This window comes from Meles meles, chromosome 12, assembly GCF_922984935.1.
Source record: "Meles meles chromosome 12, mMelMel3.1 paternal haplotype, whole genome shotgun sequence".
NCBI lineage: Eukaryota > Metazoa > Chordata > Mammalia > Carnivora > Mustelidae > Meles > Meles meles.
This window is the reverse complement of record NC_060077.1, coordinates 75722464-75747959: the sequence shown is the minus strand read 5'-3', so window position 1 is coordinate 75747959 and position 25496 is coordinate 75722464. Positions and strand designations below refer to the sequence as shown.

Here is a 25496-nt window from a genome sequence, read left to right as displayed (position 1 = left end):
GTATAGGAAGGATTAAAAAGGAAGTTCTGGGCCCCAGCCTGAATAAATCAGGCTCAGTTGAAAAAAAAATCTTTTGCAATCATTTGAACATTGGAGCGTCCAAGACTGAGTCATTGCGATATGGGAATTCAGCCAATGATTGGAGCAAAAAGGGCAAGCTCTCATGAAACCAAATGCTTTGCCACCTCTTGGCAGGGAAGAGAGGACCCCTGGACATGCCTCCTCCGGGGGGAGGGTGTTGATCTCGCTGGAGGAATGCTAAGGGCTCAAAAATGTCATTTTTATTCTTCAATGATAATTTCATGCTCCAGTGTTGTTTTAGTGGTCTCCATGGGGGATGGAGACACCTTGGTGGGGGAGCTTTGGTTGGGCAAAGGGGTAGGAGATCCAGGCAGGGTCGATAAGGCAGGAGATGGGGTAGAACCAGGGATGCAGGTGACACGATTCGACTTTCCATCTGCGTGAATGATGATGGTTGTACTGTTGGCGGGCTTGCCGAAGTGGACAAAATATAAGACCAGAACAACAAGCGTTGTGGCAATTAGACAGGCCAAGAGACACACCAGAAATGTTTTCCAGAGTGACCATGGTTTTGCTGTAACCTGTAATGAATTATGAAAGTGAATATTTCAGCAAATGAGATAGTAGTGACTTACGTAGCTGATTTCAGTTAGAATAAGGCTAATCTGTTTCATTACTCCGAATGCTATAATTTCAGGTACAGTTTATTAGCTGTCTCTTTCATTCCCTCCCTCTCTCTCTCTGTCTCACACACACACAACTTGTCCACAAGTCCATGAGGACAAAATGTTCCCTCTGAATTACCCCTTTGTACTAAAGCCATAAGGCATCATCTCATATGCAAACAGATTGCCTCTGGAATATATTACTGTTAAGTTATGATCGGCTACTAATATCACAATATAAATTAAATTATCTAGTTAATCCTCATTGCTAAAAAAAAGTGATGAAAATGTATATCAAAACATTTAGATTGGTTATCTTTGAGTGATGGAAAATTGCAGGTGTTCTTTTGCTCATTGTTAGCTCCTATTTTCATATTACATATTGAAATTTTATATTTAGAAAAATATTTTTTAAATAATTTTTATCTCTTATACATAAGAGAACTTTCACTGAGCTAGGAAAGATATCAAAATAGAACAAGTATTAGCTCTGGTATGGTGTAGGGCCTTCAAGGAATAGAATGAAACCCTGATAAACTGTTGGGGGCCGTGGGTCCCTGTCGTACCAGGAGCTTGTGGACTGGCAGCACAGGAGAAGTGCAGAGTAGTCAAAGGGCATGGGGCCAACGAGGGGTTAAAGGACACAAGAGCCCTGGAGGGAGTCTGTGGAGCAGGGCCTGCCTGCCCCATTTCACCAGTGCTCCAGGACTGCTAAAGACTCCCCGCCTCCCCCCAGTTCCTAAATCTTACCCACTGCGGCTGGAGGGTCACCGTGGGCGATCTACAACCACAGTGGGTTCCTTCATTCGAACAGTATGGATTTCTGGGCAACTGCAGAGAAAGAATTTTTAAATAATAAATAAACAAACAAGTCTTATTGTTAAAGATGAAGAAAGTTTTATCTGGGAATGATAAAAACAAATGAAGCACATATAAATGATGCTAATCCAACACATTTTAAACAAAGAACCAACCAAGTTCTAGAAGAATCTGAAACTCTAATAAATGGTAGGATGATATGAATTGTACAGATACACTTTCACATCAAATGATCAATGAAGAATAAAATGATTGATTCAACAGATGCCCAAGGATCATTTTCACCAATTTCAGCATTCAGTTTTGACAAAAGCAGACAATACAAATCTCAAAGAACTACAAATAAAATAGACTGACACCGTATTTAACCGTGAAACATTCGGCACATTTCTTTAAAGTCAGGGGGAGTGAAGAACGTCTCCTACCACCAATATTAGGTCATGTTTTTCTAGAAGTTCTCATCAGTGTGTGTGAATAATGGAAATGGGAATATAAAATTAACATTCTTTTTCTACATCATATGACTGCTTACAAACAGGATCTCAAATAATCAACCATACAATCTCTCAAAAGGAGTAAGAACTCATTGAATTGGTTGATTATAAAAATATGAAAAGTATATGTAACAGTACTTGTTTGTGTGCATGTGTGTGTGCGCTGCTGTTCGCAGTAATAAAGCCATATAAGACGGCTAAGCATATCAAATGCTATAGGACTTGCATAAAGAAAACCACAACACTTTACTGAGAAACAAAAAGACAACTTGGATAAACATCCTGTTACAAAAACATTTCAGCAGTAAAGCTCTCAATTCTCTGAGTTTTAATTAATATCTTTATGGGCTTTTTGGAGGAAAAACAGGTAAATTAACAAAAATTTCACATGGCAAAATAAAACAATTGTAAGAATAAAATTAGATTGGGTGGGAGAGGGGACAGGAAGTAAAATATTAGCAGTGATCTTTTTTTCTGGGAAGGATCATGGGTGATTTTTTTCAGTTTTCTTTATTATTGTCTATATTTTCCAAGGGCTCTAAAATGAGCAAATAAACTCATAGCAATTGTAAAAAAAATTTTTTTCTACTTGTTGTTTTTGGGCACTTAAGAAGTTAAAGACTGTCAGATTACCAAAAAAAGGAAATCCAAACATTCCTTTCATGGTTTCAGAAGTCAGTTTCACTATTTGGGTTTTTTGTTTGTTTCTTTTTTGGGTTTTTTTTGTTTGTTTGTTTGCTTGGTTTTTTGTTTTGTTTTTTTTTTTTTAGGTAGATTATCTAATCATTTGACTTAATGGAATAAATTGCATAGATTTTGGCATGTGGGGAAATAACATAATTCTTACTTAGTTTATAATGAAAAGGAGAAGGAAATAAAATGATGTATATATGATATTAAAGCAATGACATTTTGTAACTTCCTTGAAATATGAGTCATCCTCTAAAATAAGTTTATGACAGTCTAGTTGCTGAATCCCGAGACTGATTCAAATATAACCTTCCTGTGGCGAAACAAGTCTTTTATCAAAGCCTATCTTTCTGTTTATTTCTTCTGATTCGTCTCTTGGTTCTACAATCTCAGGTTGATTTAAAATTCATTTTTCTGGGGCGCCTGGGTGGCTCAGTGGGTTAAAGCCTCTGCCTCATGGGGCTCTCTGCTCAGCAGGGAGCCTGCTTCCCCTCTCTCTCTGCCTGCCTCTCTGCCTACTTGTGATCTCTGTCAAATAAACAAAATCTTTTAAAAAAATAAAATAAAATTCGTTTTTCTTTACTATGAACATAGTAGTAAAGTTTTCTGAAAAGTAGTTCCTTATATTGAGATTGTAGGAGTGCCTGAGTGGCTCATTTGGTTAAGCATCTGCCCTTGGCTCAGGTCATGATCTCAGGATCCTGGGATTGAGCCCTACATCAGGCTCCTTGCTCAGTGGGGAATCTGCTTTTCTCTCTCATTCTGTTCATGATCTGGCTTTCTTTTTCACTTGCTCACTCCCTCTCTCAAATAAATAAAATCTTTAACAAAAAATGAGATTAAATGAGAAATCTGAGTTCTTTTTTTTTTTTTAAGATTTTATTTATTTGCAGACAGAGAGCACAAGTAGGCAGAGAGGCAGGCAGAGAGAGAGGAGGAAGCAGGCTCCCCGCAGAGCAGAGAGCCCATGCGGAGCTCAATCCCAGGACCCTGGGATCATGACCTGAGCCGAAGGCAGAGGCTTTAACCCACTGAGCCACCCAGGCGCCCTGAGAAATCTGAGTTCTATTTCTGACTCTGCCACTAGCTAAGTGGACTCTTCTTTTTTTTTTTTTTTTAAGAGTTTATTTATTTATGTGCAAAAAGAATGAATACTGTTACGCTGAAAAAATTAATAAAAATGGAAAAAAAAAAGAGTTTATTTATTTATTTGACAGAGAGAAACACAGCAAGAAAGGGAGCACAAGCAGGAGTGGGAATGCAGCTTCCAGCTGAGCAGGGAGTCTGATGCAGGGCTCAATCCCATGACTTGAGCTGAAGGCAGACGCTTAACAACTGAGCCACCCAGGTGCCCTAGCTAAGTGGATTCTTAATGTTTCAATTCCCCCATACGCAAAATGAAAAGATTTGTTTGAATGAGGAGTGAGACCCCATACGTGTTCCAAAAAATATGATTTTTATATTACTAGAGTAATACATTTTCAGCATAACTCTCCCCGTAAGACATTTTCCATAAATTACTACTTTAAATACATACAAAAAGGTCAATGAGAATAGATATTTTCATTGGATCAGAATATATTGTAATAAATAATAGCATAAACAATATAAAATAAACAAATAATAATAAATATTGATGTGCTATAAACCAACATTCCAAATAATTTACAAAAAATTTTGTCTAGAGGTACCCTATATATAAAAGTCAGAATTCAGCAAAATATCAAAATTTAGGTGAGGAGTCTAATGCATAATTCCCAAATGATATGAAAAGCAGTATCTGGCATATTAAATAACCCCTCTCGACACTTGTGATTGCTGGTAATAACATCTCAGATTTCATTCACCCTACAACAGCAAAATCAGAAAAATGCGACCTAACTTTCTTGAAGTGTTACATGTTCAAAGTTGAAAGTAAGACTCTGAGCCGGGAGAGCAGCTAAAAGGCCTTTGTACTCACCAGCTCTACTGGACTTCGTTCAATATCCTCAGCGTGATGCCGGTCGCCATGCATTCTGACGGGGCTGCAACTCCAGAGATGTCTATACTCGCTTTGTGGGTGAGAAGTTGGAAAATCCCAGATTTATGTTAAATTAATAATTGTATTTATTCAATCTGGATTATGTAAGACAATAGTCATCTGGTTTCAAAAAAAAAAAAAAAATCCAAATTCAACCCCAAAGTACACGATGTATGCTTGCTGAGGAAAAACAAATAGAAAAACTTGCTCCCTTCAGAAAAACAACGGGCAGAAAGTTATCTCAGCTGTAAGAAAGACTCCAGGAGTCTGAGCAGATAAAACCTTGCCCTCCTTATTTCACATAATTCATTTAAATCATGAAAACTTGATTTCTCATGGGTTAGGAATTCAGTTTTTGTTTCTTAAAAAAACTCACAGAGCCACTCCTTGATTATGAACATTTGCAGAATATTCTGTAGCCAGGCAGAGGGATTATGGCAATGACTAATTTCAAAACTTTTCAGAAATAGAAGAATTTTGAGGTTACAGGGTCATGATAGATGTAGGGGGACAGTGAATAAAATCTATGGCGTTCTTGAAGTCAGTTGCTATATTGAGACGGACAAGGGAAGTAAAAAATGGTTTTACCCAAAAATAAAGATGAAAATAGGAAATAGGTGTACTTCAGGAGCTCCTGATTGTATGACTCAAGGATTATCCACGGTACATCTGATCTGCTTCTGTGTGAATTTGTGTTGCTTTAGGCTATGTAATGATGTCACCGCTTCTCATGAATCCCAATCTTTTTGATGAGCAAGAGCTAGAAAAGAAACAATGTCTCTGGTACTTTTCCATCTCTCCTAAGGAAAGTTCACATGATACAGCGTGCAAAATTGTGGTGGTGTTTTACATCAACCTGAGAATTGATGGTCCCTGGCCCTTTGACAATGTGGCATGCAGTATGGAATGGAGAAAAAATGACTCTAAAGATCCTTTTTAGTCATGTATTTCCTGGAAACCAACAACTTCCAGCAGGGAGGCTAATGACATTAATTTCCAAAATATTAATAAATTTACACATATCCTAATTCAAAAGCAGACATGTCTTCTTATTGTGTGATAAGTAGATTCATGGAAAAAAATGGATGTAACTAATTCCAAACCTCTGGACTTCTCATTAAACAAATATTAAATGACATAATTAAATTTGTTTTACGTTTGTTTTGTATAAGTAACTTTCATAGTTTTGTATGTCAGCAACAAATACTCAGAAAACTAAAAAAGGGATATTTAAAGAACATTTTCAAGTATTTAGAAATAAATCTACTAATAGAGGTGTCACTACTTTCAAATGGAAAACAATTATGAAATTTTAATGAGTAAATCATTAATGAAATCCTAAGTAAATATACGGCTGGCAGCAACATAAATTGGTAAAACAACTTGAAAAGCATTTGATACTATCTAGTAAATTTGAAGATATTCATATACTATAGGATCTAACAATTCTACCCTCAGTATGTTCCCAGAGGAAACACACACACACACACGCACACACATGAACATCTATAGCAGCATTATTTATCAATTTTTTGGAAATGTCCCAAATTCACATCAACAGCAAAACAGATAAGTCAGTTGTGATATATTTGTACCATAAAATACTTTCACCAACAAACATGAATAAACTATTACTAAACACATCGGATCTGTGATTCTGACAAATATGCAGTGGGACAATAACAGACATTAAACTAAATTGTCTTTTGTAGAGATACATTCATAAGTGATACGTCCATTTTTTAAAGAACGAGGAAATGATTAATAGTAGTTACCTCAAAGGAGGTAGAAAAGCAGAATTGGGGCTGGATACAATGTGGAGGGACTTGAGGAGCTAGAAGTACCCTATTTTTTTTTAATTTTTTTAAAAGATTTTTACTGTTTATTCGATAGAGAGCACAAGTAGGCAGAGCAGTAGGCAAAGAGAGAGGGAGAAGTAGGCTCTCTGCTGAGCAGGGAGCCCAATGTGGGGCTCCATCCCAGAACTCTGGGATTATGACCTGAGCTGAAGGCAGATGCCCAACCAACTGAGCCACCCAGGCGCCCCAGGAAGTATCCTATTTTTGACCTGAGTGTGATCACATGAGAGTTCATCTTACAAATATCCACCACACGTGAAATTTCTCTATGTACAAGTTAAAAGTAAGTACTTATTGAGATATATTGGCGAGCTCTAATAAAATTCATTCTGGTTTTTTTCAACACCCTCTCTTTCCTATGTGTTGACGGCAGCTCCCTGACAAGTAACAAGTAACGTGGAACATCCATTTGCATTTTGGCTAGGCTTAAGGCACTGAAATCTCCAGTTTTAAGGTCTGACGGCACAGTCAGAAGTCAACCACAAAATAAATGAGTTGTTGTACCTGTGGCCTGGTTAAAGAAAAAAAAACCCAGTTGCTTTAAGGTAATTAAGGTTGAGGTTTGCTTAATAATAGTGCCCTCTTTCAACACTTAAGCTGAGAAGCCTCAACAGCTTCTCACCCTGGGGTTTAGTGCCTCACTTCATGAAAGGTGCTGGGGCGGGGACTGAACTTTATGCCTCTCAGCAGGGAACAAGGTCACTACCGGGGCGCCACATTCTTGGTGTTAATCATTGTGTACCAGTGAGCTCATGCACATCCTCTGCTCTGTTTGTTTGCTGGTTCCACAAGTATATGAATTATTACTGATACTCAGACTAGAGATCTAAACCTTCAATTTTATGGTCTGGTCTAAGCATTCATGACCTACACCATTTTGTCCTATCCTTTGATCTCCACCTTGACCACCAAAGATGGAACTATTACTGCCCAGAGAAAGGAGCAGGAGGAGCATAGCGCTATTCCCTTTTCCCAGCTACTGAAAGCTGGTTAATCAGCCAAGCCCACAAAGCACTAGCGCATAGCAGCCAACCTGCATCTGGATTTCAGCTGACACTTCTTGGGCTTACTTTGATTTATCCACAAAGGAGAAAAGGAGAGGCAATGGTTCAGAATCCTTAGAAGAACTGAAGAGATTGTTTCTGGGTACTGTTGTAAATATCTCTGAAACGAAACTTGATTCCTATGTCAATGCGAATTGACATTTGTGCTTTTTCTTGGCTCTGAAGATCACGTAGAAATAAATAAATAATAATAACAATAATAATGATAATGATAATAAAAAAGAAGATCAATTTCTGATTCTCTTCCATTGCTATGGAATCCCCAATAGGGAAATGTAGAATTTTGAGAAAGTGATCTAGAAGCTCAGTAGAGTATGAAAAAAAAAATTGATAGACTGAAATAATAGAAGTTAAAACACCCTAAAATAAATGAAACTTTATGGTTGTTGTTGTTGTTGGTTGTTTTTAAAGATTTTATTTATTTATTTATTTATTTATTTGAGAGAGAAAGAGATTGAACATGAGCAGGGGGTAGGGGCAGTGGGAGAGGGAGAAGCTGACGCCCCGCTGAGCAGGGAGCCAACCCTGCTTGATTCCAGGACCCTGAGATCACAACCTGAAGCAGACCCGAAACTGGCTGAGCTCCCCAGGTGCCCCATAAATGAAGTTTTATGATACGTATATTATATGTATATACTAAAATATGTATGTACTCTGTATATATGTGTATAAGTATACATTTATGCTAATATGTTTATATATAAACATATATATGAACTATATATTATATATAAATATATGTACAACATATATGGATATAAGTGTTCATACATACTAAAATATACAAAATTCAATGCTTCCTTGTGAAAACATTTTTCTCTAATCAATAAAAGCAAATACTATGTGTCTGGGACTCTGATAGGTACATAAAGTACTTTAACCTTAAAAAATACCCTGTGAAAAAGCATTGTGCCCATATTACAGATGAGGAAACCAACCCTCACGGAGTTTAAGAAATGTCCTTCAAATTGCAAAACCAATAGTTGCTGCAGAGCAGAAATTCAACCTGAATCTAAGTCAAATCCCATTTAGAGCCAGAAAATTGATTCTCAGATGGAAATTGAATAAACAAATCACTTAGTGGATGAAGACTCTGAGGTAAATAAGATATAAAGTAACATAAATGAACTGCATTTACTTAAGATTTTTTTGGGTTTCTTTTGTATTTCAGTTTTAAACAATGTTCTATGACTATTTGGAAAAGAAAAAAAAACAAATATCCACACAGATTAGATTCATCCTTCTGTCATAAATCCATTAACTTCAGTCTCCATTACTCACTCCCCTCAATTAACTATCTTGCTTCTCTTATCATTTTTTCCATTAGGTTATGAAACATCTGACTTCATGTATGTTTTTTCCAATTAGAAAAGTAATATAAATCTAAGTATTTAAATAAAAGTGATATAAATATAAAAGTAATAAAAATATAAATATAATATAAATATAAAGTATAAAATAAATATAAAAAGGAATATAAACATATAAATACAAATACACATTTTGAAGATAGCTCAGAAAATTAGAAAATAATTGTTTATCCACTATTGAAATGTGGATTCCATACAGACTTTTTCAATACATATCTAAAGATACTTATTCCTTTTTGTTTGGTTTTGTGTGTTTTATTGGTCACATAACAGTCTGTTACATGAAAGTAAGAGTTTACCTAACCACATTTCCATTGCTGAAGAATTCAGATTGTTTCTATTTTACTGACTCAATATGATATTCCATTATGAAAAAGTTTTTTCAAAGTTTGTGATTTTTTTTTTTTTTAGGTTGCAACCTAGAAGTGGAATTAATTAGATCAGAACTCAATAAAAATTGACAAATTGTCGAAGAAAATTGTACCAGACTACATTGTCACTAATGATGTCACAAGATAGGGATGCCTGGATGGCTCAGTCAGTTAAGCATCCAACTCTTGATTTCAGCTCAGGTCATGGTCTTAGGGTCTTGGGATCCAGGCCCATATCTGGCTCCACGATCAGCACAGACTCTGCTTGGGAGTTCTCTTCCCCTTCCTCTGATCCTCCCCGGGCTCATGCTCTCTTTCTATCTCTCTCTGAAATAAATCAACACTATTTTAAAAAAAAAAAAAGTCACAAGATGGCCCTACTCACTACATTTTCCTTGCTTGACCATTTCTTCAGTTTTGGCTAATCAGGTCAGAAAAAAAATTGTGTGTGTGTGTGTGTGTGTGTGTGTGTGTGTGTGTGTGTGTGTGGTGTGTGTTGACATTTCCTTTGTTTCATAACTCTAATATTAAAGATATTAATGATAATTTGCATATTATTTGGTATTCATATTTATAAACATTAATATTCATATATTCATAGGAGTTTAATCATGTTCATATTTATGTTTATTCATATTTGTGTTTCAGGAAATTCAGCTATCATCGTTCAGTACTCCCTTTTTCTAGTGAACATTATATGTATCAAGATACCAATGGCTTTTTTACCTCATGTATTACAAATATTTTCCAGCACTTTAATTTTCCTATTTTTTCTTTAAGAATGACTTCTTTGAAAGGGCACAAATGACACTCAGCATTGTCTGTCTTACAGAATGTGGTCAAGCTGTGCTTTTTATATCACAGTGTCTATTTTTAAGAATCCTCAGAGACTTGACTAACTGGTTTTAGAAGCAAAACCCTTTGTATTACTCCTAGAAAACTGTTCTTTTTCATCTTATAAACCTGTCTATAAGTGTCCAGTTTTCCTTTCTTCCCGTCTTTTTAAGTGTAGGTACAACCATTGTGGAATGAAACAGCAGGGACTTGATTTGATCAAATCAGAGAATGGAAGGAAGGGAGAAAATACTTAAATAAAGTTATGAGAAATCAAAGTAGACAGATAAATCAAAGGAACCCACATACAGGCATATTGTGTTTTTTCCTCAGTGGAATTTCAACATTAACTTATTACAGATTTATTACCAAATAATAATTATGAATTTCAATTTTCAAAGCTCTGAAGTATAAACAGTAAGAACTGAAGAGGATATTCTTTTTAAATGCCACGTCCACAGACTTCTAAGCTCTTCCTTTAACCACAATGTTTTTACAAATAATCATTTCAGCACAGTTAGGGCTTTGTAGAATATTTGGACCCTTTGTTTTAATTCAAAGTTAGACACAATGAAAATGTCTTTGTAGACTTCGTCCCAAATTGCCTTTTGTCAAACAGGGCGAGTCTGTTGTTTATAATGTCCATAAACACATAATCTAGGCATACCCTTGCTCTACGTCTTCTGAGATTACTGTTTCCTTTTTTCCTTCTGTTAATAAGACAATTCAAGTCTCAAACAAGAAAAAAAGGGTGATTTCTTTGACTTAACAAAAGTTTTTAAAACTTAAAAGGCTAATTTTGTCTGATTTTTGTGTTTTGATTTCAACATGTAATTCTTTGATACATTTAAATTCCATTTTCCCCAAACATTTAGCCAGTTTTCTCAGAACATTTATTTTATAAAACCTCCTTCCCTTCCAATTTATGATACATGAATTTTTCCATTGGAGATGATTTTGCTCAAGTTCTTATAAATGATTATAACAAATTTAATTATATAATCAAGAGCTCAGGACAATGAAAGGTTGCTTGTTGGAGATTCTGGCTACCACATACAGGGCGTAAATATTTTGACAAATATGACTTAGACATCTAAACTTTTATCCTTTATTTGAGCTTTAGGAAACTGGTCTACATATGTTACAGTTTAGAAGCGTGTTAAAAATTGGTTAGATATCTGGGGCGCCTGGGTGGCTCAGTAGGTTAAAGCCTCTGCCTTTCGCTCAGGGTCCTGGGATCGAGCCCCGCATCCAGCTCTCTGCTTGGCAGGGAGCCTGCTTCCTCCTCTCTCTCTCTCTCTGCCTGCCTCTCTCCCTACTTGTGATCTCTATCTGTCAAATAAATAAATAAAATCTTTAAAAAAAAAAAAAGGCATGCCTTCTGTCCAAATTAAAAAAAAAAAAATGGTTAGATATCAGTCGATATCCAGGTGACATCCTGCTCTTTCTGTTCCATAATCATTTTCCTGAATCTCATTGACTAGCATGGACTCTTGACATTGTACAGGTGTCCATTGTCTTGACATCATCTTTTTCTGAAAACACACCCTCCTTTCAATTACCTTCTGTATTTCAGCATTTTTGAAAGATTTTTTATTTATTTGAGAGGGAGAGAAGAGCATGTGTGCACAAGCAGAGGAAGGGGAAAGGAAGAGAGAAAGAGAGAGAATTCTCAAGTAGACTCCGTACTGAGCATAGTGCCCAATGGGGGCTCCATCTCAGGACCCTGAGATCACAACCTGAGCCAATACCAAGAGTCAGATGCTTAACTGACTGAACCACCGAGGTGCCCCTGTATTTCTGCATTTTCATCCTGTGACTCTTAATTCTCTCTCTACAGATATCATTGTCCCAATTTAGCTCTGCTATAAGACTGAGCACAAACTATTGTAATTAAATATATTATAACATCAGCTCCTCAAGGGTGGGGGACCAGGTCTATTTTTTTAAATGAGTTTCCTGAATGGTTAGTACCCAACTGCACAATGTCTAAGAACTTAATCAATACTGGGTGACTAACTGACAAGTTACTGTTTTGTGGTTACAAAATTCTGTAAACATACAGAGTAAGTTATAATTACTAGAGTCTCTTGTTTGTGAATACATGACACCCAACAGACTTGAAGGTCATGAGTTAATTAGTGCACACAAGTATGGGGTGTCCCATTTCTTAGTCTGAGAATTCTATTCATGGTGCACAATGTTTAAATATAATGGAGATTTCCAAGTTCCTAGTTTGATTATCTTTTTTTTTAAAGATTTTATTTATTTATTTGAGAGACAGAGTGGGGAAGGGGGAAAAGCAGAGGGAGAGGGACAAGCAGACTCTGCACTGAGCATGGAGCCTGACAGCAGGCTCCATCCCATGACACTGAGATCATGACCAGAGCCCAAATCAAGAGTCCATTGCTCAGCTGACTGAGCCACCCAGGTGCCCTCTATTTTGATTATCTTGATAGAAAATTTCAATCCTTCATTCTCTTATATAGCTATGTGTTAGTATATCCTTCTTTTTGTTCTGATCAGCAGCAAATGGAGACTAAAGTCCCAATGAGAAAGGATCCTAAGATCTTTGTGTCCATTGCTCCAACAGCAACTACCTCCGAAAACCGTTTGGGAAAAGTCGGGAGAGGGAGAAGAGCAATTACCTTTGTTAACATGGGATTTTTCCAGACATTCACCAAAAATATATGTATTTAACAATAAAAAAATACAAAGAAAATACAGACACCTACCTATATATCCACTGCCCATCACAAGAAGTGGAAATCGTGAATACATTTGAAGGCTTATTATAAACTTCCCAGATAATATTCCCTCCCCTCAGACATAGCCAACACCCAAAATTACCTATTTGTCATTCCCTTGTTTTTCCTTATAGTTAGACTCCACATCTATATGACTTTAGAAATGTAAGTGATAAAGGTACAAACTGTATGCTTCTGGACTTCCATTTATTTACTTTTATTTTTAAGGTTTTTTTTGTTAAGATAAACAATGCTGCTATGAGCATCTCATCCATGCTTCCTGACACTTGTCTTGGAGTAGAGTTATTATGTTACAGGATATGGAGAATTTAAACTTACTGGAAAATGCCAGGATATTTTCCAAAGTGTTTGCACTATTCTGTATTCCTACAAGCAGAAATTACCATTTTTCTAGATCGCTGTCAATGCTTGGATTTTCAGACTCTTACAAAACATTTTCCAATCTAATCCTCAGTGTAGCTTTAATCAGGACTTCCCTGGTAATTAATGTAGCTGAATGTCTGTATGCTGACGTATTTATTGGCCACTTATATTTCCTTACATCGTCAGGCAGGGTAGAGCTTGGGAGGTTCCCCCAACCAGGATGGCTCTGATACCTGAGAGACACAGAAATGCCATATCACTTCCCCGACTTACCATGTTCAGGACAAGCTGGGGGATCAAATGGTTCACACTAATTTACCAATCCTCCATAAGAACCATGAACTAACCCAGAGATAGCTTCTCACTCATAAAGAATAACAGTGTATGGTTTGTAGAAATAAAATATAAGAAATAAAGAAATAAAATTCCTCCCTAAGGCAGGAATTTCACTAACAAGGAGCACGTCCCTTCTGGAGGCTTGGTGGGTGTGACAGAGACTCATTTCCTTGCCTCTTTCAGCTCCTGGAGGCCATCTGCGTTCCTTGGCTCATGGCCCTTCCTCACCTCTTGCTTCTGTCATCTCATCTCTTACTACTAACTCTGACCCCCTACCTCCCTCCTACAAGGAACCTTATAATTATTTAGGCTCACTGATCCAAGATAATCTTCCCATCTCAAGACCTTTAAGTAAATCATATCCACAAAGTTTCTTTTGCCATGTGAGTCATATTCACAGGCTCCAGCGTTTAGGATATGGACCTATCTGGAAGGGGTCCTCGTCCTCATTCAAGAGGTCCTCGTCCTCATTTAGTGCTGCAAGAGGCACTAAAACTTCACTACCTGACGAGGGAAAAGAAACTTGCTAATGTTATTGGGATTGAAGAGAATGTGTTTCTACACTCGTTTTAGTGAAAAGCAAGCCTGAGAATCAATAACGATGAAAACTAAGTGAGATCGCCAGCTTCCCTATCTGCTGCAAGCTTGTCTGTGTGTCTCCACAGCAGGCCGGACTTTCTTCTACCACAGCCTTTACCACACAGTGTTAAAACAGTCCATCCTAACCCCTTCCCTTTGAATTCCCAGCATTTAGCACAATGCTGGGCACTAGGGAAATATCTCATACGTGTTTGTGGAATAGGGTGAATAATACTAGAAGCATTTCCTGTTAAAAGATCATGCTTAGCACAATGTCTTGAAAACATTAGCATTCAGTTAATGTATGCTGATTCATCTGGCAAACCAAAAAGACGGAGGCTCCCTTAGACAGGAAAATCCTATTTTTTAAAGTAGACTTTTGTTGACCTAAATAAAGACGGAAACTAAGACCAGCTCAAAAGGATGAGTTTATTTGGGAATAGCCTAAGCCTTGCAATTTGAGACACACAAACTGTAGCAAGCTACAGGTGAGTCTCTTGAGGGTTTGGGGTGAGCTGTATTTATAGGCAGGGTGTGTAAAGAGAGCTCAGTTGGAGTCTGTTAAAAAAGAAATGAGACCAGTTTTGAAAATTCCCTGACCCATCACAATTAGTCCAGCTCAAGTCAGTTTATTTTGCTAAACCAACACTACCTGGGTCATTTCTTGTTCATGCTTCTAGAAACCATCAGCGAAATTTTCCAAGGTTGACATGAGACAACAAATTTCCAATTGTTTAAGAAAATTTCAATATTGGGGCACCTGGGTAGCTCAGTCAGTTAAGCATCCCACTCTTGATTTCGGCTCAGGTCATGATTTCATGTTGTGAAATCAAGCCCCACGCTGGGCTTTGAGCTGTGCATGGAGCCTGCTTAGGATTCTCTCTCCCTCTCTCTCCCTCTGTCCCTCCCCCCCCCCGCCCAAAAAGAAGAAAATTCCAATATTATGAGTTTTCTGTAAATCAGACCTTTACAGGAAATCAGTCTCTTAGTCCTTAAGTTTTGTGGTTCTGAGAGCATATGTATGAGTTTTCCATTTTTTACCCCCCAGTTCCATTTTAGGTTGAAATTGCATTACAACTCTCCCAATTGTTAAATACACACATGCTTGCTCACGAGTCCCTCGATGCTTGAAACATGTTGCCCTGTTTTAAAATTCATTATAGGCGATCTATATACCATCCCCCAAATATCAAATGTATCTATGTCTTTTTCAAAATAGAAGGAGGTTTTGAAAGTATTTAAGTAGGATCAGGAAACAAATATAAATTAATAATGAAGTACATCTGTATGAATTGAACTGAACAGCCATTTGTCAGAGATTCCACATTTGGCTCTTTAGCTAATTAACCAAACCAGAAAAACCCAAACAAAGTGACACTAAATGGAATTAGGAAACAGGAATTTGACCTTCATTCGTTCTTAAGGCTTAAATACCCAATTACATAGCTCATACTGAGCTACGTATTGTTAGTAAGCATTTTCTCAAAGAACTTAGTGCCATAATTTCAAAGCACAACGCAAATATTTTTTAAATGACTTTACATTTCTCAAGAATGAAATCTACAAAGCTCCAGCATGATGGGGCTGCCATCTCCTTTCCAAATTCATCTTCTTCCACTAGCTCCAGTCACACAACACTTGTAGCAGGCACTGGATACATCAAGCTTTTTCCGGTGTCTTATTTGTGCCTACACAACTCTTTCTCAGGGCTCCAAATGCTTCGCTCCTGAAAACAACCAAAAAGACACAATGATGACCACCGTTTTGCAGAGGAGATCAATAACACAATCAAGATCACAAAGTTAGCACTGGCAAAGGCCAGATTTGCACCCGAGCAAATGAGAGCTAGGGCAGACTGACTCTAATCCTGTATTTTCCATCCACTAAGGTGCCTCTGTCTAGAATTGTGGAATTTATTTGCATTTTCTGCCTACTTCACTAGCATGTAATATCCCCAAGTCAAGGACTCTGTCTGTCTGGATTACTACTGTGCACCTTAGAACAGAGCCTGGCACACAGAAGTTCTGCTCTGAAGTGTTTGTTCACTAGATGAATGAATGGATGAGTGAGTGAACATACCCTCAGAGTTTACAACAGGAATGAGAAAGAGCCATGCGGGGAACACTTGGAAGGGAGCACCGAGATAAAAAGTCTTCTGTGAGGGTCTCTGCACAGGACGGAGGGCTAAAGGCTGCACCATGGATTTTACCAAGGAGAGTCAATCATCCACCTCACTGTCTCTGGGGTTCCCAGGCTCTTGGGTCTTGTTTAGTCGGAGAAACAAGTTGGGTGGTAGTGGGAAGCAGAAAATTCTACCCTATTAAGACTCGTCCTCATTCCTTACTCTACCCCGGAGCTGGGTCTGTTTCCCTGGGTCTGTTTCAGGATGACATTAGGGAGGTCTGGCTCAAGCATGGGGAGATGCCTCCCCAAAGCACAAAATGAGAATAAGGGGAAGAAAAAAGGAGCATGGTATCCTAGAGTCTGGGGGACTGCCAGAGAGGGGACCTCCCTTGTCAGCTTTGCAGCGAAAAAGGTTATTGGATTGAATGGTCCTTTTCTTTCAAAGTTTAACGGTCCTATCAGGTTTCTTGATATGGAATATTGTCGCTGCCAAAGAAAAGGTTTTTTAAAAGCCCATATACCAAATCAATATTAGGGAAGTTGTTTGCATTTTGGTTGTCAATAGACATTCTGCAGAGACGCCTGGGTGGCTCAGTTGGTTAAGCATCTGGCTTCAGCTTAGGTCATGATCCTGGGATCCTGGGATCCAGTCCTGCATCAGACTCCTCCCTCTGCCTGCTCTGCCTGCCACTCCCCTTGTGCTCTCTCTCTCTCTTTTGATGGCAAATAAATAAATACAATTTTTAAAAAATAGACTTTCTGCAAATAGAAACACTGGGCTAATGTTGGCATAATTGTATGGCATAATGTTCTGTTGGGTTGAACACAAAGGCAAGGCACCCAGGAGTTATTGAATAGAAGAGGGGAGAGAGGCGGCCCTCCAGTCAGTTGGAGCACATATGTTGTGAAGCAGAGGCAGGAGAAGACATGTGAGTGACATCTGGGGAGTCACTAAAGGCCCGTGGAATGGAGCAGCAGAGAACATGGGAAGAAATGGGGGAAAGAGGTGAGGATGGAGATGAATGTAGGTTTGAGACCATACTGGGCCTTGTAGGCTATGGGAAGGCAAAATAAATAATAATAATAATAATAATAATAATAATAATAATAATACAGATTCTTCCATTTGAGTTGAGAAAAATTCACATGCACTCTTTCATCTTAAAAAGACTCTCTGGAAGCCATCAATAGGGGAGAGTGTGTGTGAGCGGAGAGCGGGGAAGCCTGTTAGGAGCTGTAATAGTAATACATGTGACAAGGGAAGTAAAATCTCACCAGTAGAGTTAAAAAAAATATGGAATTGATTCAAGAAACAGTTCATAGGCTAAATGGAAGAATTATTGACCAGTTGGTGTCGGGATTAAAGGAAAGGAGAAAATGAAGGGTGACTTCCCAGTTTTCTGGCTTGTGACCTCATGGCGGTGGCACTGTTCACTAGGGAGCAAAAGGAGTGAATCTCGTGGAGAGTAGAATTCCAAAACCACTACATCCTGCCCTGGATTTTATCTGGAGTCTGTAAATCTGGCTTCTACTAAATTTTTCTCTTTTTTTTTTTTTTTTTGCATGTCCTAAAAACATCTCAACATTCGCTGGGTGGATCTGGCTGGGACTGAGGCTCAGGGACTTGGATTAACCTTAATATTCCTGTTTATGTGCTCTTTTCCAAGAACACTCACTGGGAGGAGGAGGAGGAGTACAGAAGACAAACTGTTTGACCTAACCTGAATTGTGGCTTTCTAGGAGAATGCTGGAAGAAAGGGAGGGGACCCAGTTATGCCTATAAGTGAGGCTGCTGATCTCAAATAGAGAGGCAAGAAGGTGACAATGCTTGAAGGAGAGCGATTTATTGGGGAAAACAGGAGCACTAGCCATCCCAAGGAAGTCCAAAAGAGCTGTGCTGGAAGTCCAGAAATGGGATATCCAGAAAAGGATGTGTTTGTGGTCAGGGTACACAACTGAAGATTAAACTTACAGTGGAGGAACTGTTCCTGTAGTTGGCAGGGTCTAGGGTGAAGCTATCAAGTATCAGAGGCTGAATGGTCATTAACTACATAAAGCAGTGGTCACTGGTATTAACACAGTAAGAGACTTATGATGTGGCAGGAATTGAGTACAGAAAAGGACTGAGCAGATGTCAAATAAGAGTGCCCAGGAGCCGAATGACTACTGTAACAGAGAGGAGGAAAATGTGAAAGAGTTTTAAATTAATGTGGATTTCAGTGTGCACAGATAAGGGATGATTTGCCAGCAGATAGGAAACTAAAATGTTCACCTTCCCCTTGTTCCCTCAATGCCACCCCCAATCTGCCCAAAACATGCTATCAATGATAGCAAGTAATGAGAAATGGTCACTAAAGAAAACATGATCCTATGAAAAAAGACAAAAAGATACTGGAATCATTGTTTAAAGACACTAAAAAGTAGATGAATGTGTATACTTTGCAACAGGGATTCCATGGGGCACAGTGGAAAAGATCAGGAAGACAGAATTGAAGGGTGAACTAGAAGAAAGGAAGTAGCAAGATGGGATTGGGAGTCACCCCAAAGACTAGTGATTAGGACTTATTTCCACTTGGGTCAGAGGCCAGGTCGAATTCAGATTCTCAATGTCCCAGGAACACCCTGGTTAAAGCAGTTTCAGTACAATACAAGCCAACTGCTGATGTTTCATAGTTTCTAATGGTAAGATGTTGATAGAGTGAGTCAAGGTCTAATTCAAGACATTCAGGAAACATTTCTTAACTATGTATGATGAACTTGGCACTAAACACTAGGGATTAAACATTTGTGTAGCTCAATTTTAGAACTATAAGCACAATTAGCTTATAGTCCCAACATGCTCACGAAACACAACTGCTAACCTCCCCTTTGGTTTTACTTCCAATCTTTAGAGATTATTCAATTTGCCCAGAGGTGGAAACTGAAAAATAAAAGAACGAACAAAAAAACTCAGACTCTCTCAGCCTGCCTATTTTGTAGATTCTCCCTGTCCTATCGGAGGTTTGGTTCTCATAAACAGGCTGTATGAAAGGGTCCAGAGGGGTTCCTGGGTGGCTCAGTTGATTGAACATCTGCGTTCAACTCAGGTCATGATCCCGGAGTCTCAGGATTGAACCCCACATTGGGCTCCCTGCTTAGCGGGGAGCCTGCTTCTCCCTCTGCCCCTCACCCTGCTCATGCTTCTCTCTCCCTCTCTCTTTCTCTCTCTCTCTCAAATAAATAAATAAAATCTTAAAAAAAAAAAAGAAAGAAAAGAAAAGGGTCCAGAAAAAAAGGGGGGGAGGGTGTTGTAGAAAGTCCACTGATAAACCATGGTAGTGAACTCCTTTCCTCACATGATCTTATTTCCACTCTTGAAGAACAGGATTCCTTCCACCCCAATTTCATTATTTTTGCTAAGTGGTTTATGTGGGGATTGCAAGCACAAATCTGCTCTGCTACTCCAGAGGAAAATCTAGAAAAACCAGTGGTTTTTCAGAGTATATATTGCATGTGGCACTTTTTGTAATAAAATGGTAGTAAACCAATTGTTTCTTTTAAGTTTTCTGTTTAGGCTTCAAAAACCATGTTCAATTCGAGACTATGACTTAAGAATTCAGCTAAGCCCTAAAGAACTATCTGAAACTTATTCTCTGAGATTATGTATTCTTTTACCCTGGTATGCCTCCATAGTTAATAATGTGGAAATGTGACACTGAATCTGTATGTGCAGAAACTGGTCTTTCAAATGTTGGAAATATAAAAGCAATTTAATCATATATCTCAAGGGTTACCATTTAAATATACAACAAGACATCCATATATTAGAAATTTCCTTACCCATGAAATTGTGCTTGTCTTAATGTAAATGAAATAAAAAACTGTTGCAAAACATATTGACTTACCAATAGAAAGCTAGATATTTCATGACAGGTAGATAGCTCAAGTGTAAGTTAAAGAGAAGACTTAGAAATATAAGTTCCATTATTCACGGTTTGTATTTGAAGTTGTTCAACATCCGTAAGTATGTCTTGTATTTTGTTTGCATTCCATTGCTTCCACTGATTCGACAGCAACAAATTTCACAATCTCAGCTCTAGAAATATTTGTCATTTTGTTCAATACCTTTTATAGTTGCAGATTTCAGGAAATACTGGACTTAATTTACACTAAGTTAACTATGATACATCTACACAGGTGTGGATTCAATTCAATAATTATGATTTCATATGTATGCTATACCTTTTAGGATAGAATATTTGAAGCATTTATAGTCTGTAAAACTATATTAACCATGCTACCAATTAACCAAAAAAATATAAATACTTTTTTCTGAGACTTCCTAGCAAGAAAATTACCATCAAATCCAGTATTTCTTCCATCAACATACCGTACTGGGGCTCCTGGGTGGCTTAGTCAGTTAAGCATCCAGTTCTTGATTTTGGCTCAGGTCATGACTGCAAAGCGGTGAGATCAAGCCCCATGTCCTGCTTCATGTTGAGTGTGGCGCCTAATTAAGATTCTCTTTCTTTGTCTCCATCTCTACCCCCTAAAACAATTCCCAAAGGAAAGAGAACATTTGTTTTGGCAAAATTCTAAATCCCTTTGTGTAATTATTCAGGAACTATTGGCAACTTCCCAAGCCACTTTAAGCTCTAGATTTTTTTCTCAACTCCAAAATATTGCTGGGTAATGGTGTCAATTATGTCCTACTGGGGAGGGAAAAAAGGGCAAACTTCTAGCTTACCTATCAATCTCCTACTTAAAACTATGCCTCTAGCTTATTGTCAATTTATGTAATAACTCAACTATTTTCTTTACCTGAAACATAAAATTTAAGGGACCAAAGAAATTATCTTGCCCCATTTACTCTTTGAACATATTTGAAGAGTTGTTACAAAATAGAGGTCTGCTGACAACCCAATTCATAATTCACAATTTCTGTCCTTCAGTTTTGTTTTAAAAGTTCACTAAGTCATAAATCCTCATTTCTTGGAGAAGTTATAAACAAGTAACCAAGCTGGAAAAGAAAAATGATCAGAATGAACTGAGAAGCAACTTATCTAAAAAGAAATAGAAAGACAAGCAGGAGGAAGAATCCTCTCCCCAGCTGAAAGTAGTCTGGCTAGGAAAGTTGGACTATGTATATTGTATAAATAAATTCCACCAAGCATGTTATATTAGTGTTTATTTCTTTGTGAGTCCAGAAAATCCAAGTTCTTCTTTGAATTTAAAATCCTGTTCAAGACTCACAGTTTCACTAAAATTCCCTGGTGAGCTAATAAAGAATCTATTATTGTGAATTTATTCCCTGATGATTTCACTTTCTAGTTCATATTTATAATAACTGAACAAATAAAGAGTTCTTTTTTAACTTGAGGATTTGACATTTTATGTTCATCTTGCTTAACAGTTTGTTCCGTAACACTTTTCACCAGAGGTGACTTAGTTGAAAAAACTTTGGTTCATTACTAAAGGACAATCAACCATCTGAACAAGACCTATCAAGAATAAATCAGGCGTGGGGCGCCTGGGTGGCTCAGTGGGTTAAGCCACTGCCTTCGGCTCAGGTCATGATCTCAGGGTCCTGGGATCAAGTCCCACATCCGGCTCTCTGCTTGGCAGGGAGCCGGCTTCTCTCTCTCTCTGCCTGCCTCTCTGCCTACTTGTGAGCTCTCTATGTCAAATAAATAAATAAAATCTTTAAAAAAAAAGAATAAATCAGGAGGTTTAAGCAATTACAAAAGTATGAAAGACAAGTAAGAGCTAGCGTGAGATCCAGTGAAAAGATTCATTACCTACACAAGGCCATTCTTTCAAGACCAAGAAAAGTAATTATTTGACCTAATACACAGAAACAAACACAGAGAGTCCAGCAAGTTGAGGAAATAGAAACATGTGTTCCAAAGAAAGAATAAGACAAAAACCCAGAAAAAAGACCTTAATGATACAGAGTAAATAACCTACTTGATAGGGAGTTCAAAGTAATGGTCATGAAAGTGCTCACCAAACTCAGGAGAAGAATGGATGAACATGTGAGAACTTCAACAAAGAAATAGGAACTATAAGAAAGCATCAAACAGAAGTCACAGAAATGAAGAATATAACTGAACTGAAAATACACTAGAGGGATTCAACAGCAGACTGGATGAAGCAGAAAGACAGATCGGTGAGCTGGAAGACAATGCAATGGAATTCACCCAGACAAAGCTGCAAAAAGAAAAAAGAATTTTCAAAAATGAAGATAAGGGACCTATTGGACAACACCAAGCAGAAAATGTTCCTATGAAAGGGTCCCAGAAGGAGAAGAGAGAGAATCAGGGGCAGAAATTATGGCTGAAAAGAAATAATGGCTGAAAACCTGGTCTAGGAAGCCCAGAGAATTCCAAATAAGATGAACCCGAAGAGCCACACCAAGACACATTATAATTAAAACGTCAAAAGTTAAGTGTAAAGACAGAATCCTAAAAGTAGCAAGAGAAAACCAAATTGTGTCATGCAAAGGAAACTCAGTAGATTTCTCAGCAGAAACTCTGCAGACCAGAAGAAAGTGGCAGGACATATTCAAAGTGCTGAAAGGAAAAAAAACTCCCAACCCAAAATACCCTACTCAGCAAGGTTATCGTTCAGAATTGAAGGAGAGATAAAGAGTTTTCTAGACAAGCAAAAGCTTAGGGAGTTCATCATTACTAAATAATCCTTGCAAGAAATCTTAAAGGGACTCCTTTCAGCTGAAAAGAAATGGCACTAATTAGTAACAAGAAAACATGTGGCACAACACAAGAGCAAAATGGGGTCACCTTGCAAGCAGGTAAGAATTCAAATAAAATTTTTATAAATTGCTAAAGGCCAAGTGTGAGCCAGCATAAGAATACAGAAAGAGTGGGAGCCAGAGACAGAAGGTGACCTTTTAGCCAGTAACAGGATCTTCTCCATGGATTGACACTGGGTGCTCATAGGAAAGACTGAGGACAGTGCAGGAGATCAGAGAAATTGCCTTGATGACTTATGCTTAGAGAAGAGGAAAAATACTCCACTTCAGAAAAGGTGTTTGCTAAGCACTCTTCTATCCATTAGTAAAGAGGGATTCAGCAGAGTATAGTTGAAAACAGCTTTAGTACTCAAAGGAAAGTGCCAAACCACATAACCCCACTGGTAATATTAGGGAAGTCATTCTGTAGGGTTTAGCCACCAAGCTGGGCTTTAAAGGACGGTAAGAAGTAATTCAGGTGAAGAAAGAAGAGTGCTCCAGGCAGAGCCAATAGCCTGTGAAGAGACGAGTTCATTAGGAGCAGGTTGGAAAGAAACAAGAAAGTAGATGTCATATGGGGAACTAGATTTTATTCTGAAGGCTATTTGAAACCATAGGATTCATTTCATTATGAGAGTAACAAAATGAGGATCTGTATTTTTGAAAGCTTCCTCTAGCTGAAGCAGGGAGAGTAAGTTGAAAGGCAAGAAGAGAGATGGAGAACCCAGACTGGAAATTGAGACAAAAAACCAATTTTGAGAAATAGTAAAGAGATAAAATTGATGTTGGGTCAACCCAACATCTAAAATTTCAGCTAACAGGATTTTCAAAGTATAGCTTTTGTGATTACCTACATTACACTAATAGCTGAAAATACCCACTGGTACATCTAAGCAGCTGATTGAGGGTTCTAAGCTTGTATAAACATGAAATAAGTATATATATTTACAAAAGCCTGTTCTTGTTTTCTGTCAGAAGTGAGTCAGTACCTGGATCCCACCTTTCTTTGGAGGCATCTGTCTTTACTTGAATTTTAGGCCGGTAGATGTCCCTGTGATGTCAGTTCTCTGGTGGGTTAAAAACTGTTGTGACTTTGTAGATTATCCAGCTTCCTCAAGTTAGGGTAAAAGTGATGCTCTGAAGCTTCCTACATCTTAGGACACTGGTGTTTTAGTTAACTTCCTTAACTACTCTGAATCATAATTTTCTCCTTTATGAAATAAGGACACCAACACTTCGCCCACTGAATTGTCCCAAGAATTTTCTGAAATGTAAAGCACCGGTTCTGTAATAGGTGCTTATGAAATGTCTTTCTACCCTCACATTACCCACTAGTGTTTATTAGGGACTCATTAACTCTCTGTCACATGAGTCATGTTTCTTCTATACACTTCAATGACTCATTAGCGATTTTAATGTCCCTTTCATAGAACTTGTTTCAACACCAGTTTTCAATCTTTCCAAGATTAAAATGGTTGCTAGAGGTGACAGGGATCACAAGATTGTAACAGTATAATATGGGAGTCCTGGGATTTATTTTGTCTTTCATGTACTTCATTGGTTCATTTATCTATCATTGAATATTAGGCACTAATAAGAACTGGACTAGATATTATTCCAGCCTGGCCTTCATGGTACTCTTCATGAGGACATGACAAGGTGGGGAAGATTCAGGGCAATGGCAAATCATGTATAGAAGCAGTCCCCATGGCAGAATGAAATGATAAATTAAGTTTCCACTTTACCTCAAAGAAGGAAAAGTCAGGACCATGGAAGAGGTACTCAATGAAGCAGGGATATTGTTAACTTTCTGGCCCTCACAGACCCTGTTCCTCTGCATCTGCTCCCAGATTCCCGTCACCACATGGATGCATGAGCAGCCGAAACCACCCCACTCAAGACTATCTTTCCAGGGCGCCTGGGTGGCTCAGTGGGTTAAGCCTCTGTCTTAGGCTCAGGTCATGGTCTCAGGGTTCTGGGATCAAGCCCCACATTGGGCTCTCTGCTCAGCAGGGAGCCTGCTTCCCCCTTTCTCTCTGCCTGCCTCCCGGCCTACTTGTGATCTCTCTCTCTCTCTCTCTCTCTCTCTGTGTGTCAAATAAATAAATTTATTAATTTTTTTAAAAAGACCATCTCTCCTCGCCACTGCCTCAGGCAGAGGTCTCTGCCCAACGTGCTCCCATGGTGTCATTTACAAAATTCATAAAACTATTTTCCAAAGAGAAGAGCGTATGCTATATAGGTGATCTGTATTTGCTGAAAAAGATAATCCAGTTTTCTTTAATAACATTTTTTTCCAAAATTGTTTCTCTGATAAGAACATAACAGGGGGCACCTGGGTGGCTCAGTGGGTTAAGCCTCTGCCTTCAGCTCAGGTCATGATCCCAGG

General features: G+C 38.1%; 1 protein-coding gene across 1 annotated transcript; it reads right to left on the bottom strand.

Moving 5' to 3' along the window:
• Positions 1 to 281: 281 nt before the first annotated feature.
• On the bottom strand, positions 282 to 4879 carry LOC123953922 (dynactin-associated protein-like). Its single transcript, XM_046024364.1, has 3 exons — positions 4650 to 4879; positions 1437 to 1517; positions 282 to 602 (listed from the first exon to the last, which is right to left on the bottom strand). Exons 1-3 carry the CDS (start codon positions 4701 to 4703, stop codon positions 282 to 284), a joined length of 456 nt encoding a protein of 151 aa, XP_045880320.1. The 5' UTR covers positions 4704 to 4879.
• Between the last annotated feature and the right edge of the window lie 20617 nt (positions 4880 to 25496).